Source organism: Myotis lucifugus, unplaced genomic scaffold (assembly GCF_000147115.1).
Source record: "Myotis lucifugus unplaced genomic scaffold, Myoluc2.0 scaffold_168, whole genome shotgun sequence".
NCBI lineage: Eukaryota > Metazoa > Chordata > Mammalia > Chiroptera > Vespertilionidae > Myotis > Myotis lucifugus.
The window spans coordinates 1595791-1610716 of record NW_005871216.1 but is presented as its reverse complement, the minus strand read 5'-3'; the positions used below and the strand labels follow the sequence as shown (position 1 = coordinate 1610716).

The window sequence follows — 14926 nt, the reverse complement described above, 5'->3', positions numbered from 1 at the left end:
AGTGTCAGCATGTGGACTTGAACCTGATTTTGTCTCCTTTGAAAGCCAGTGTTTTTAATTAGTTATACTATCAGTGGACTTGATGGGACACCTGGAGATGAATTGTGGAGAGTGAAGACACTGTATGACACAGTTTAGCAACCTAAAACAGACATTACCGAGGAGGAAGGAAGTAATATACAATGGTCACATACTGTGAGTCAGATTGATTATATTATTTCTAGCTCTCACTGGCATGTACTTCTGAAAAATTGCTTCCCCAATTAATAGCTCTTTTCTCAAAAGTTCTGCCTATTGATCCATCTCTTGCAAAGTTTTAGTGCTTACTGAAAATGAGAATTTAACTGGAAAGCATTCACATAAATACAAGTAATTAGGAAAATTAAAGTTACAATATCTATTTGCATTTTTTAATTGAGGTTGGAAGAAAATTTCATTTTCCTAACTAATCAATACCTAGAAAAAAAGGAAATTAAGATAGTTCATCAAAGAAAGAACATTCTGCTATATGGTTAATTTTCCAACTGAAATAAATCCTCTGGTAGTGTCACTGGCTATTATATGGCTATACTTTTTCAATTTTCTTTTAAAACTCCAAGATCAAACTATTCCTTGGCCATAATAAAAGGCTGCATCAATAAGCTTTCTTAGGGAATCTTCCACACAGTAGGTGGAGATTATAAATGGGTGAAAAGTACTCTATGTGATACAAGAGACTCTCCAGAAGTTTGTAGGCATGATTTTGTTTTTATTCTTTCTATGTTTTAAAAAATATTACTCTCTGGTGGAGGAAATAAAGGCTGCACTGTATGTTTTATGCCATGGTGTTCTTTAAATGTTAATAAGTGGAGAGTATAAAAACTGGATTCTAGGTACTCCATGAAATTAACTTTAAAAGTTTCATTTTGCTGTGAAATAACCTGAGTGGAGCTTTTCTTTTCTATTTCTTCTTAGTATTTGTTCAGTAGACCATACAGTAGAACACTGGAGGCTGAAGCTGACAAAATTGGACTACAGCTTGCTGCAAAGGTAAAATGTTCAGCAGTTGAGAATACACAGTGTCCTTCACACAGTAAAAGATAAATGTGTATTGTCTTAATGAAGTTTGGCATGGACAGTGAATGAGAAATTGTATTCAGTTTTTCATTAACACCATTTTAAATCTGCACCTTCTGGAAGCTAACGTTCTCTTTATTGTACTCTTTTCCCTTATTTTGTGGATCTAAGGTGGCTTTTTGAATAAATAAGATGATGTGTAGCTGTTTTTCCAGACTGGGAGAAAGGTTTATCATATTGTAGCTATGATCCCGGCTGAGCAAACTGAATTTTCACCATTAAAATAAACGATAGAAGAGCAGACTTATTACTCTGTATCTTTCAGATTACTTTTGTTATAGCAGATGGCTTATTTTTACTCTCCATAGACTGCAGCTCTGGGTGTTTACCCTGATTTAAGTTAGCTTTGTTCATGTCTACTTAACAGGGCACTTGACGCTGGGTTGCTGTTTTTAATCACCCGTGATAACTGAGTATTAGCAGTAGTAGGATTTAATTAGGAGTAACACTGAACTTTTTAAAATGAGTGAAAACAATACTACTTCATATATTAAATTCAAAATGTATTTGATTCTTTGTTGAGTTTTCGATAGTTATTAAAAGTCCTAACTATTAAAAATCATTATTATTTGAACTTCTCATTTTGAGTTTTATGGATTTAATTTCATAAATCAAGATATTACTCATTCACAAAAGCAAAAGCAAAAGCAGTTTTTTAGATGTTACATAAGTAGAATTAAGTAAATTATCAGATGGGTAGATGAAGAGGTTCCCAAATCATTGTCCACAGATTGGCTATCTCATGATTTTCCTAAAACTAATGTACGACAGTTTATGAAATTTTCCTTTTAGGTAAGTGTGTTCTAGTTAAGAAATCTTTTCCCATCTCAATGAATTGTTCCTGTTGTATTTCAAGAAGCTCTATTGTTTTGTTATTTTTTAATATAAAATATATAGAAAGAAGTTAAGATATTTTCCCTCATATGGATAGCACTGTTTATCTAAGAGTCATTTTTCTTCACTGTACTTCAGTGTCTCTGTCATAAATTTGGGAGACTATGTGGAAGTTTGTTTCTGGACTCCCTATTCTATTCCATTGGCCTTTTATTTATTTTTGAGCCAAATGACATCATCTCTGTAGCTTTGTAATAAGTCTTAAGATCTGAGAGCTGTCCTCCAGTGTTGTTCTACAAGATTGACTTGTTATTTTTAGTCTTTTGTTTTTCCATATAAATTTCATAATCAGCTTATCAAATTACACCCCTTTACAAAAACATGCCTGGGATTTTGTTTGGAATTGTGTACATTAAATATAGGTCCGTTTGGGGAAAGTTGACTAATGTCACCAGTATTGAGTCTTCCAATCCACGGGTGATATATTTATCCATTTATTTAAATATTCTATAATTTCTATCAGTGATGTTTTGAGATTTTTTTGTGTGTGTATAGGACTTACATTTTTTGATGTTATAAACAATGTCATTTAAAAAATAAGCTTGCTTATATTGAGAAATACAGTTTGTTTTCATAATTAACCTTCTATCCAGAAACCTTGCTAACTTCATTTAATTCTAATAGTGTGTAGATTCTTTTAGATTTTACATATACACAGTTATCTTGTCTGCAAATAATGACTGCTTTATTTTTCACTTCTAGTCCATACACACACATATATATATTTTAAAAATATATTTTTATTGATTTTCAGAGAAGAAGAGATAGGGAGAGAAAGTCCCTTTATAATAAAAGGATAATATGCAAATTGACCCTAATGGTGGAATGACTGGGAACAACCTGTTGCTATGATGTGCACAGACGCTCAACACAGGAGCTGCCCCCTGGTGGTCAGTGTGCTTCCACAGGGGGAGCACTGCTCAGCCAGAAGCCAGCTCATGGCTGGCCAGCGCAGCGGCAGTGGCAGGAGCCTCTCCCGCCTCTGCTGCAGCGCTAAGGGTATTCGACTACTGGCTTAGGCCCACTCCCCAGGGGCCCCTGGGCTGCCAGAGGGATGTCTGGCTGCCAGCTTAGGCCCAATCCCCCAGGGAGCAGGCCTAAGCCGGCAGGTGGACATCCTCTGAGGGCTCCCAGGCTTCCAGGTAGCAGGCCTCAGCTGTCAGTCAGATATCCCCCGAGGGGTCCCAGACTGCAAGAGGGTGCGGGCCGGGCTGAGGGACCCGCCTCCCGAGTGCATGAATTTTTGTGCACCAGGCCTCTAGTCAGTGATAAGACAGAAACATTGATCGGCTTCTTCCTGCATGCCCTCTACTGGGGATCAGTCCCACAACCCCATCATGTGCCCTGATTGTGAATCAAACCATGACTTTCTGGTTCATGGGTCGATGTCAACCACTGAGCCACATTGGCCAGGCTGGATTGATCCTTTTATCAAGATGAAATCTTTCTGGTCTCTACTACTTCTTATCTACTGTCCACTTTTTCCTTTAATACTATTGTTATGAAAGCTTTCTTTTGATTAGTGCTTACATGGTATATCTTTTTCATTCTTTTATTTTCAAGCTTTCTGTTTTCTTTTAAATATTTTTTTAAAATATATTTTTATTTTATTTTTTATTTTTTATTATTTTTTAAAAATATTTTATTGATTTTTTACAGAGAGGAAGGGAGAGAGATAGAGAGTTAGAAACAGCGATGAGAGAGAAACATCGATCAGCTGCCTCCTGCACATCTCCTACTGGGGATGTGCCCGAAACTCAGGTACATGCCCTTGACCGGAATCGAACCTGGGACCTTTCAGTCCGCAGGCCGACGCTCTATCCACTGAGCCAAACCGGTTTCGGCTAAATATATTTTTATTGATTTCAAAGAGAAAGGGAGAGGGAGAGATTGAAACATCAATGATGAGAATCATTGATTGGCTGTCTCTTGCACACCCCCTACTGGGAACTGAGCCTGCAACCTGGGCATGTGCCCTTGACCGGAATTGAACCAGGACCCTTTAGTCCATAGGCTGATGCTCTATCCACTGAGCCAAACCAGCTAGGGTTGTTTTCTTATCTGTGTGTCTCTTATAAGTAGTATGTAGCTGTTTTTTGTGTTTTTTTTTTTTAATCTTTGCTCTTTTTTTGATCTATTTAGTTCATTTACATTTTCAATTTGTATTTCTTGATAAATAAAGACGTGGAACATATTTTCATGTGTGTGCTGGCCATTAATGTATTTTTTATTATCTTTTCAGATATTTTGCCCATTTTTATTGTTTTTCTTTTTTTTTTAAAATATATTTTATTGATTTTTTACAGAGAGAAAGGGAAAGGGATAGAGAGTTAGAAACATCGATGAGAGAGGAAACATCGATCAGCTGCCTCCTGCACACTCCCTACTGGGGATGTGCCTGCAACCAAGGTACGTGCCCTTGACCGGAATCGAAGCTGGGACCCTTCAGTCCGCAGGCCGATGCTCTGTCCACTGAGCCAAACTGGTTAGGGCTTGTGTGAGTTTTTTAATACATTTGCTGGATACAAGTCCTTTGTCAAATATGTGTATTGCAAATATTTTCTCCCAATCTGTGGCTTGCTTTATTATTTTATTAGTTGTGTGTTTTGGAGAATGAAAGTTAAAAATTATTATGAAATCTAATTTTCTACTTTGGGTTCACTCTTCTTTTTCTAGCTTTCTAAGGTGGGATATATATATCATTGACTATAAATTTTCCACTCTGCATTATTTTAGCTGTTACAGATTTCAATATGTTATATTTTCATTATCAGTTATCAGAATATGTTCTAATTTTCTTTGTGATTTCTAATTTTATCCATATGTTATTCAAAAGGGAGTCATTTAGTATACAGATTTTGAGATTTGCCTAATGTTTTATTGCTTGTTTCTAATTCCTTTGTGGTTTAGAGAATAGCCTCTTTAAGATTTTAATCTTTTCAGATCTATTGGGACTTGTTTTATGGCACATCATCGAGTCTACCTTGCTGAATTTTCATCACTTGAAAAAAATGTGTATTCTGTATTTGTTGAGTGTATGTTTTATAAATATTAATTAGGTTAAGGTGGTTTATAGCATCACTGAGATCTTCTATATCCTTCTGATTTTTTGTCTACTGGTTCTTGAGAGAGGAGTGTTGAAATTTTTAAGTATAATTGTGGATTTGTCTGTTATTTCTTATGTTAGGTTATGCTTCATGAATTTTGAAGCTCTGTATTAGGTATATACACATATGGGATTACTTTTTCCTCTTATTGAATTGATTGATCATTGTGAATTATCCCTTTGTCTCTAGTAATACTCAGTGAAGTATTTTTTATTTGACATTAATTTTTTTACATTATTTTCTACATTAATATAGCCACTCCAGTTTTCTTGTGTGTTAATGTTCAGTTGCTATATCTTTTTCTACCCATTTACTTTCAAACTATTTGAATGTTTGTATTTAAATGCATCTCTTATAGATTGGCATAAACTAGATTTTGCTTTTTTATTCAGTTTGACAATCTCTGCTTTTATCTTGAAGTGTATAGTCCATTTATATTTAATGTAATTATCAATATTGATGTATTTAGGTCAGCCATTTTGCTATTTTCTTTTTATTTGTGTTACCTATTTTTTTGTTTCTCTGTTCCTTTTTTTCTGCTTTTGAGTTAATCAAATATTTTTGTGTGTGTTTTATTTTATCTCCTTCATTGGCTTTCTAGATATAATTCAGCATTTAAAAAAATTTTTTTTATTGATTTTAGAGAGAGGAAGGGAGAGATAGATAGATAGATAGATAGAGAGAAACATTGAAGTAAGAGAAATATCATAGGTTGCCTCCTTCATGTGTCCTAACTGGGGATCAAACCAACATCCTGGGTATGTGCCCTGACCGGGAATCATACCTGCCACCTTTCGGTACATGGAATGATGCTCCATCTTACTGAGCCACACCTACCAGGGTAATCATACTCCCCTTTAAAAAATATGTATATATTTGTGTATGTAGCCATACATTTCATCATCGTATAGAAAGTCATTTAGTATTACAATGGGAAATAACAGCCTTCACTGCCTCTTCCCTTAGAGCCAGAGGTAAAAATCACCTTAAATTTGTTTAGCTATTTACCTCTATAATTCTGTGTAATATGTTTATTTTGTAATTTCTTGACTCATTAGGTTTTGACATTATTGGTTTCTTGTTATAGAAGATTTAGTCTTTTATAACCTAATGATTTTAAGTGCTTATTTGGCACCTCTATTCCTCCTTGGTTAAGTATCTGTTCAAATCTTGCCATATTCTAGTTGGATTGTTTGTTTTCTTACTGTTGACTTTATTATTATTATTATTATTATTATTATTGTTAATCCTCATCTGAGGATATTTTTCCATTGTTGTTTAGAGAGAGTGGAAGGAAAGGGGGGAGAGAGAGAGAGAGAGAGAGAGAGAGAGAGAGAGACAGACAAACATTGATTGGTTGCCTCCTCTATGCTCCCCGATGGGCTGGGGAACAAGCATGCAACCGAGGTATGTGCCTTTGATTGGAATCAAACCCAGGACCCTTCACTCCACAGGATGAGGCTCTATCCACTGAGCAAAACCAGCTAGAGCTTACTGGTGACTTTAGAGTGTTATTTATATATTCTGGATACAGTCATTTGTTGGATATGTGAAAGTAGTTTTTCCTTATCTATGACTCATCTTTTCCTTAACAAGGTTTTTATTTTTTGCAGAGCAAATATTTTTAATTTTAATGAAATCCAAGGAGCCTCTATACCAATTTCTGGGACAATCTTTTTTTCTGGTATAATCCTCACAAATTCCAGCCCCTTTGTGCAGCCCTGAACTTTTGTTTTCTAACTCTTTAGCTTGTCCGGTCTCACCATGCTCTGCTTAGAAGTCCTCCCTCCCTCTTTGTGGTCAGGAAACTGTCCTAGCAGAGAGCAGGGGCAAGTCTGGGGATCACCTTAGTGCCGTGGTGGGCAAACCGCAGCTCGCGAGCCACATGCGGCTCTTTGGCCCTTTGAGTGTGGCCACGAAGTTTCAATCGCACTGTACGTGCGCGCCCGCACGTGGTATTTTGTGGAAGAGCCACACTCAAGGGGCCGCAGTTTGCCGACCACTGCCTTAGTGCTTCTCTTTCTCTCAAGAATTACATTGTTGTCCTACTTGTTGTTCAGAACTGAAAATGTTTGCCTCATATATCTGTCCAGTTTTATAGATATTTATGGTGGGAGGACAAGTCCAGTAATAGTTACTCTCTCACGGATGGAACTGTAAACCCTAAAATTTGTGACTCATGATTGTCTGTCCTTGTTTTATAAGAAGGTGCCAAGAAACTTTTTAGAAGCTGTGCTGTCACTGTTTGGGGGAGGGAGGGGGGTTCTCCATTCATTGTGGAGACTTGACTTAATTTGCTGTTTGAACCTCACACCTCCCCCCTTCTTTCCTGGGTACCAAATACTGAACCTTCCTGCGTTCCCATAGTGAGGGGTATCCGTCCAGGAAGCAATATGGTGTCATGATAATAAGTGAGCCCTGGACCTAGACTGCGTCCGTTTGAGAATTTGATTGGCCAGAGAGTGCTAGCTGTGTGATCTCGGGCGAGTTGTCTGTCCTTTTGGAACCTTGATTTCTCTCATCTGTAGTATAGGAACAATAGCAGGACCTATGTTATAGCGCTGATACAATCCAAGTCCTAAGAGCACTAGTCTTCTAATCATTTACTTTCAGATGTCGGCCTGTTATTTCCTCTTTATATTCTGCAGGTATCTCAAACCTAATAAATTCAATGTTAAATCCTTGATTGCCCTTCATATCTATTTCTCTTCTAATCTTCCTTTTTCCAATAAATATACCACCTTATATTCAGGTGCTTTTGGAAAACACCCGGAGTCCTCCTTAGTACTTCCCTCTTTATCATTTAGATGTAATCGCTTACCAAGTCTCACTAGTTCTATCTGTAAAATATACTCCAATGTGTTTTCATCTCTACTATTAGCATTTTTTATTACCTGGACTTCTGTGCCAGCCTCATTATAGCTTTCACCGGTTCCATTTTTACTCCCCTCCATTCTGTTCTCCCTGCCACAAATAAGAATCAGGTCTAGTAGGCTGGAGTATTCACTTTCTCAAGGCAAGACTTCAATCGACAGTGGCCAGCATTTGCCATCAGATTTTTCAGATTCTGGGCTGACTTACCCCCTAATTCTGATTGACACATTTAAAAAATTTATTTGTGAATATAATCAGAAGATAGTTTTTTGTTTTTTTTTAGGCCAAGTGCCATGCTCCCTAAATTGGTGTATATAGCTCTTCTCTGACTTGTTATGTTGGTGTTCACTTACAATTCACCATGTATTTAATGTATGCCTATCTTCTAGGCTGTAGGGATGCACAATACCTTGATGGAGGTCACAACTTGAGTAAGAAAGAGGCTCCCAATTGAAGAATATACCATAGAGACGTAACTTTATCTAAGGGTCATGCAAACTTAGTCTAGGGATTAGATTGAGGAAGAAATTATTTGAAGTGAAGGTATAACAGCTAAGTAGTAATTATTCTGGTGAAGGTGTTGACAGTGGTGTTTTTGACATGGCGGACAGCATGTCTAAAGGAAGAGAAATGATGTCCTTGTGCGGGAGTTGAAAGTTCCATGTGACTACAGAATAGAGTCAAGAGCACCAGCGTCAAGAGGGAAAAGTGACAGGTGGGTAGACTTCTTTGTTAGCAATTGTAAGGATTTTATACTGTATCTTGCATAGTGGTTAGGACCTTGGACTCTAGAGTTAGACCTATGTCTGAACTCTTATCTCTTCCACGTGACTGTAGAAAAATCACTTAATCTCTTCAAGTCTGTTTCCTACTCTGAAAAAATGGGAATAGTGATAGTATCTACCTCAAAGGGTTATTTTAAGTATCCCGGATTTGATTCTTTTTGTGGCTTGTATCCTTTTTTTTGGACATTAATGCATCACACTCCCTTGACTTCTTGCCATTTAATATTCAAATCACATAACGTAATTCTTGTATTCCTTTCTATACTTATTAGACTGGCTTCCTTTGTACCATCCTGAGACAGAGAGAGCATACTGACCTGAGGACACAAATGCCCTGTGCCCCTGGAAGTTTTAGCAATTAACAGCCATTGCCATCCATTGATAAGTTGGCATTCTGATTTTATGTCAGTCTTATGCGCTTGGCTAATGGGACTGTTCTTGGGAGATGGATCTATTGGTCATGTGCTGTCCCTTTAGATTTATGAGCTTTTAAGACCAAGGGCTAAAGAGAAGATGGAAAATTCATTAAAATAAAGTTACTCTTGAGGCCTCCTTCAACACAGGCAGCTTGCTTTCCCTGGAGTGCTCTCGACTCTGCTCCTCTAGTAGCTGTGAGCTTGTTTTGTGTATTTACATTTTTATAGTTGCTTTAATTTTGTATTTACAAGATATTTAATTTACCATTAGATAAATTCAAAATGACTAGTAGAGAGTTAGTAAAAGCTGGTAGGACTGAGGTGTGGCTTAAGCACAGAATACTAAATAGCTGTTCAGTTATCCACTGACAAAACGATGTCCTGTGAAATATTTGATTTTGTTGTGTTTATATATTAATTTGTCACTATACAGAGAATTTGGCACTTTACAGTCATTTACAGAAATGATTTTTGTTTATTTGATTTCACAAACAACAAAATCATTCATTTTTAGTTTTATTTGTTTCTTAATTATGGAAATAGACCACGTATTTTAGTGGCTCTAAACTGGGCCTCCTGGCAGGGCACTTTATATGATTGTTTTGGTTGTCACAGTGATTGGGGAGATGGGGATTACTGTTGTCTCATGGACATGGAGGATGGGGGCAGGCCTGTTAAATGTCCTCTAGTGTCCTGGAGAGCCCTCAGAGGGAGGAACTGTCCAGCCCTGGTGAATTGTAAGTGGCCCTTGTGAGAGGCTCTGCCTGTTGGGTTCTTAGAGCCTTAGTAACTGTGCAGATAGCACCATCTAGTGAGGGAAGTAGGTCATAAGCAAAATTTACTTTCATCATAAAAATGAGAGAAAAGCCAACATTCTAAACTTTCTGTAAAATAAAAAGGTTATAGAATCGTAGACTTTTGGAGCAGGAAAGAAAATTAGAGATAATCTAATCCACCCTCTCCCTTTACAGAAAAGGAAATTAGGGTCCAAAGAGGCGAAGTGATTTGTCCAGTAACATATATACCTAGTTAGTAGCGAGAGACCAGGCTGGAGTCCAGGTCTCATAGTTTCTCAGGTGACTAATCTGAGCCTTTGTCATAGCAAGCTGACTAGCTTTGTGTTCTATTTGGGTTAATAGCTTATCCGTGATCGGCAAACCGCGGCTCGCGAGCCACATGCGGCTCTTTGGCACCTTCAGTGTGGCTCTTCCACAAAATACCATGTGCGGGCACGCACGTACAGTGCGATTGAAACTTCGTAGCCCATGCGCAGAAGTCGGTATTTTATGGAAGAGCTGGTATTTTGTGGAAGAGCCACACTGAAGGGGCCAAAGAGCCGCATGTGGCTCGCGAGCCGCAGTTTGCCAACCACTGGCTTAGGTTATTTGTTTAGTGATTCATTTAAGAAAGAAAAAACTGTAAATGTGCACATCTCATTTACTAGGCTTGTTATAAGGTAAACTTCCATAATGCATGCATTATTCATTTCACCTTGTTTTGAACCTAACTGTATTACCTAGAAAAATGAGGCAGGCTTCTGTGTATTTAACTTTTTGGTTGCTATGATTTCAGCTCTAAGTGTTGAGTGTTATGATAAAAGCTTTAGAATAGAGAAAAATATATACATGAAAATGTATTATAAATTTGTCATATTGATGAACTGACATGCTGGCAATCAAAAGATGCAAAACACTTTAAACTAAAGGAAGTGAATTACAAAATAATGGAAGTCTTTTCATTTCTCCTCTTTTAGGGCACATGAAATGAATTAATACAACGAGTTAATATTTGTTATATACATAGAACAATACCTGATACATATAAGTGATTATTAATTAAACAAAATATATAACTGATATTTTGAACTTCTGGTTTTAAAACCTGTGCTCTTCACATTGCCCCAGTATACTGCCCCAAAAAGTAATCCAGGACCAATGTAGTTCACATATTTTTGTATGTTTGTGGCCATTATCAGTTCTGTTTTAAGAAGGAAGTGTTGTCTACAAAGTGTTTCATCCTCCTTTCTTTATGCACTGCCAATGGATTAAATAAGAAATCACAAGTGGCCCTGACCGGTTTGGCTCAGTGGATAGAGCATCGGCCTGCGGACTGAAGGGTCCCGGGTTCGATTCCAGTCAAGGGCATGTACCTTGGTTGCGGGCACATCCCCAGTAGGGGGTGTGCAGGAGGCAGCTGATCGATGTTTCTCTCTCATCGATGTTTCTAACTCTCTATCCCTCTCCCTTCCTCTCTGTAAAAAATCAGTAAACTATATATATAAAAAAAGAAATCACAAATGAAATTAATAAATACTAGAGATAAATGAAAACAAGACCAGAACCTACCAAAAGTTATGGGATACAGTGGAAGCATTGCTCAGGATAAATTTGTAGCTATTAATGCTTTAAAAATGTGAAAGATCTCAAACAAACAACCTAACTTTACAACTTAGAAAACTATAAAAAGAAGAACAAAGTAAACCCCAAGCTGCGAGGAGGAAGGAAATAATAAAGATCAGATCAGAGATAAATTACATCGTGAATAAAAAGAGTTTGTTTTTAAAAAGACCAGCAAAATTGACAAATGTTTAGTTGGACTAGGAAAAAATAAAGAAGATTCAGATTACTAAAATCAGAAATGAAAGTGGAGATAACACTACTGATTCTGTAGAAATAAGGAGGCGTATAATACAGTATGATGAACAATTGTATGCCCCCCAAATTGGACAACCTTGAGGAGATGGACAAATTTCAAGAAATAACTTACCAGTGCAGCCACTGTGGAAAACAGTATGGAGTCTCCTCAAAAAACTAAAATGGAACTGCCCTATGACCTAGCAATTCCACTTTTGGGAATATAGTGAAAGAAACCCGAAACACTGATTCAAAAGAATATATGCACCTCTATGTTTATTGCAGTGCTATTATTAATAGCCAAAATTTGGAAGCAGGCCAAGTGCCCATCAGTAGGTGAGTGGATAAAAAAGTTGTGGTACATTTACACAATGGAATACTACTCGGCCATAAAAAAAGAAGGAACCTTACCCTTTGTGGTAGCATGGATGGACTGGAAGAATATTATGCTAAGTGAAATAAGCCAGTCAGAGAAAGAAATGCCATATGATTTCACTTATATGTGGAATCTAATGAACGAGACAAACAAAATAGAAACAGACTCATAGATACAGAGAAGAGACTGAAAGCTGTCTGTCAGAGGGGAGGGGTTGGGGGGCTGAGTGAGATAGGTGAAGGGATTAAGCAAAAACAAAACAAAACAAAAAAACCCCCCACACAAAAAACCAAACTCAGACCCAAACAACAGTATGGTGATTACCAAAGGGAAAGGGTGGTGGTGGAGGTAGAAGAGAGTAAAGGGGGGATAAATGGCTATGGAAGGGGAAGACTCTGGGTGGTGAACACACAATAAAAATAAATGATGTATTGACCAATATAATTTTATTGACCAGTGTCACCCAATAAAATCAATAAATCACAAAGAAAACTGAATAGACCTGAAACAAGTATGGAGATTGAATCAGTAATCAAAAAATCTTTCAACGAAGAAAAGCCCTGGATCTGACAACATCATTTGTGGATTCTACCAAGAATTTGAAGAAGTAATACCAATTCTTCTCAAACTTTTTTAAAAGACTGGAGGGGGGGGTGGGGAAGATACTCCCTAACTCATTCTGTGAGGCCAGCATAACCCTAATACCAATGACAAAGACACTACAAGAAAAGAAAACTATGGGTCAATATCTATTCTAGAGGTATAGATTAAGAATAAATTTTTTAGTACAGTTTATTAACAGTTAAATTTTAAAACTTAATTTCTATGAAAACTTAATTTGGAAGAATTTTACTCTTAATACATGTTCTTTTTTTTTCTGGACCACTTTATTGATATACTTCTTTTTTATTTTTATTTTTTAAAATCTTTATTGTTGAGATTATTACAGATGTCCCTCTTTTTTCCTCCTATTGCCCCCCTCCACCCGGTTCCTGCCCTGCCCCAGGCCTTCACCACCCTATTGTCTGTGTCCAGAGGTAATGCATATATGCATATAATATCTTTGTTTAGTCTCTTCCCTTCCCTCTGAGAATCGTCAGTCTGTTCCATTTCCATGCCTCTGATTCTATTTTATTCACCAGTTTATTTTGGTCATAAGATTTCTTATTCGTTTATTTTGATTTTTAGATTCAATTGTTGATAAGCATGTATTTGTTGCCAGTTTGTTGTTCATATTTTTGATCAGTGTATGCTTAATTTCTGACTGGTCCTTTTCCATTTTTTTGGAGGTTTCTAGAAGATTCTTGAGTAACCTTATCATTGTAGTTTTAAACTCTATATTCAGTAGTTTGCTTTCTTCCATTTCTTTCATTTCTGATATGTTTCTTTGTCTCTGCATTTTGACTGCTTCCCTGTGTTTTTTTTCTCTGTTTTGAGTAGAGCTGCTATATCTCCTTGAGTTGGTAGAGTGGCCTTGTGTAGTAGGTGTTCTATAGGGCCCAGTGGCTCAGCTTCCCCAGTCACCTGAGCTGGAAGCTCTAAGTGCACCCCTTTATGGGCTGTGAGCACAGTCTTGTTGTAGTTGAGACTTGATTGCTGTTGGTGTCACTGGGAGGAATTGATCTCCATGCCAATTGGCTGTGAGGACCAGCTATGACTACAGTGGGAAAGCTGCTGTGCAGGAGACACCCCTATGGAGCAGGACTTGCTTCAGTGGGGCTTTGGTGCTCACTGAGTCTGTCCCTTGAGTGTGTCACTTATGGATGTGTAGAGTTATTGTCTGGTATGGTCTGACACTGACCACTGGGTACACTGGCTCTTGGGGCTCCCGGGAGGTACAAAGTCAGCAACTACCTGAGGCCACCCAGCAGGAGCTACAGAGAGATCTGCAGATTCCTCCTCTTTGTATTGGGTTTGGAAGTGCCCAGATGAGGCCCAGCTATGAAGCAAGGCAGGCTGGTGCTGGTGTGGGTCTTGGGCCTTTTATTGATAGGTTTGGGGCTCCCTGACCCAGTTGCAGCTTGTTTCAGAGTTTAGCCTGAGCAAGGACAGGCCATTCATATGCAAAAGCAGCTGCACACAGCTTGGGTGGGGTTGTAAATTGGATGAGGTGGAGTCTTAGGGAGTCACCAGGTTGGAGCAAACAGAAATGGCTGCCAGTCAGCCCTGTGACTGGGGAGGTCCCAGAATAGGAACAGTGATCCCTGCAAGCACCTTTGTCTGGGAGAAAGCTGTCCCAAGTTCCTTCCCTGATGCCAGATAATCCAGTTCCTCCTCATATGTGTCTGTGTCCCTCAAAGCCAAGCCTTAGTGCTGCAGCTCAGAGGAAGCAGGACCTTGTAAGTTCAGTTCATAGTGCTGGCCTTTTAAGAGGAACAGCTGGGTTTCCAGCAGCCTCTGTGTCACTAAGCCCCAGTCCGCACTGGTTTTTACAGCCTGTAGTTCTTACTGCCCATAGGGACTTCTATTCCAAGCTCTGGGACCCTAGGCTGGGTGTCTGGTGTGAGGCTGGGACCCCTTGTTTCTCCGGTGTCCTCCATAGAGATGATCTCCCTCCTCATTAAAAAAGCAGCACATGTGGGTGCCCGACCAGCCTGTTCTGCGCCTCCGCACCTCCTACTCATTTCAGTATGCTTTCTTCTTTACTTCTCTAGTTGTAGGACTTCCATTCAGCCAGCTTTCTGGCAGTTCTGGATGATGGTTGTTCTGTATTTTAGTTGTAATT

The 14926-nt window shown here is 38.2% G+C and overlaps 1 protein-coding gene across 6 annotated transcripts in view; it reads left to right on the top strand.

Annotated features, from left to right (window-relative positions):
• OMA1 (OMA1 zinc metallopeptidase) overlaps window positions 1-14926 on the top strand; it is a 59634-nt gene that overhangs the window by 30035 nt on the left and 14673 nt on the right. For all 6 annotated transcript variants that reach the window (XM_023759975.1, XM_023759977.1, XM_014462072.2 and 3 more), the window contains one exon: window positions 955-1029. In XM_023759975.1, the coding sequence (XP_023615743.1) occupies window positions 955-1029 (75 nt within the window). The remainder of the gene's footprint in view (window positions 1-954; window positions 1030-14926) is intronic.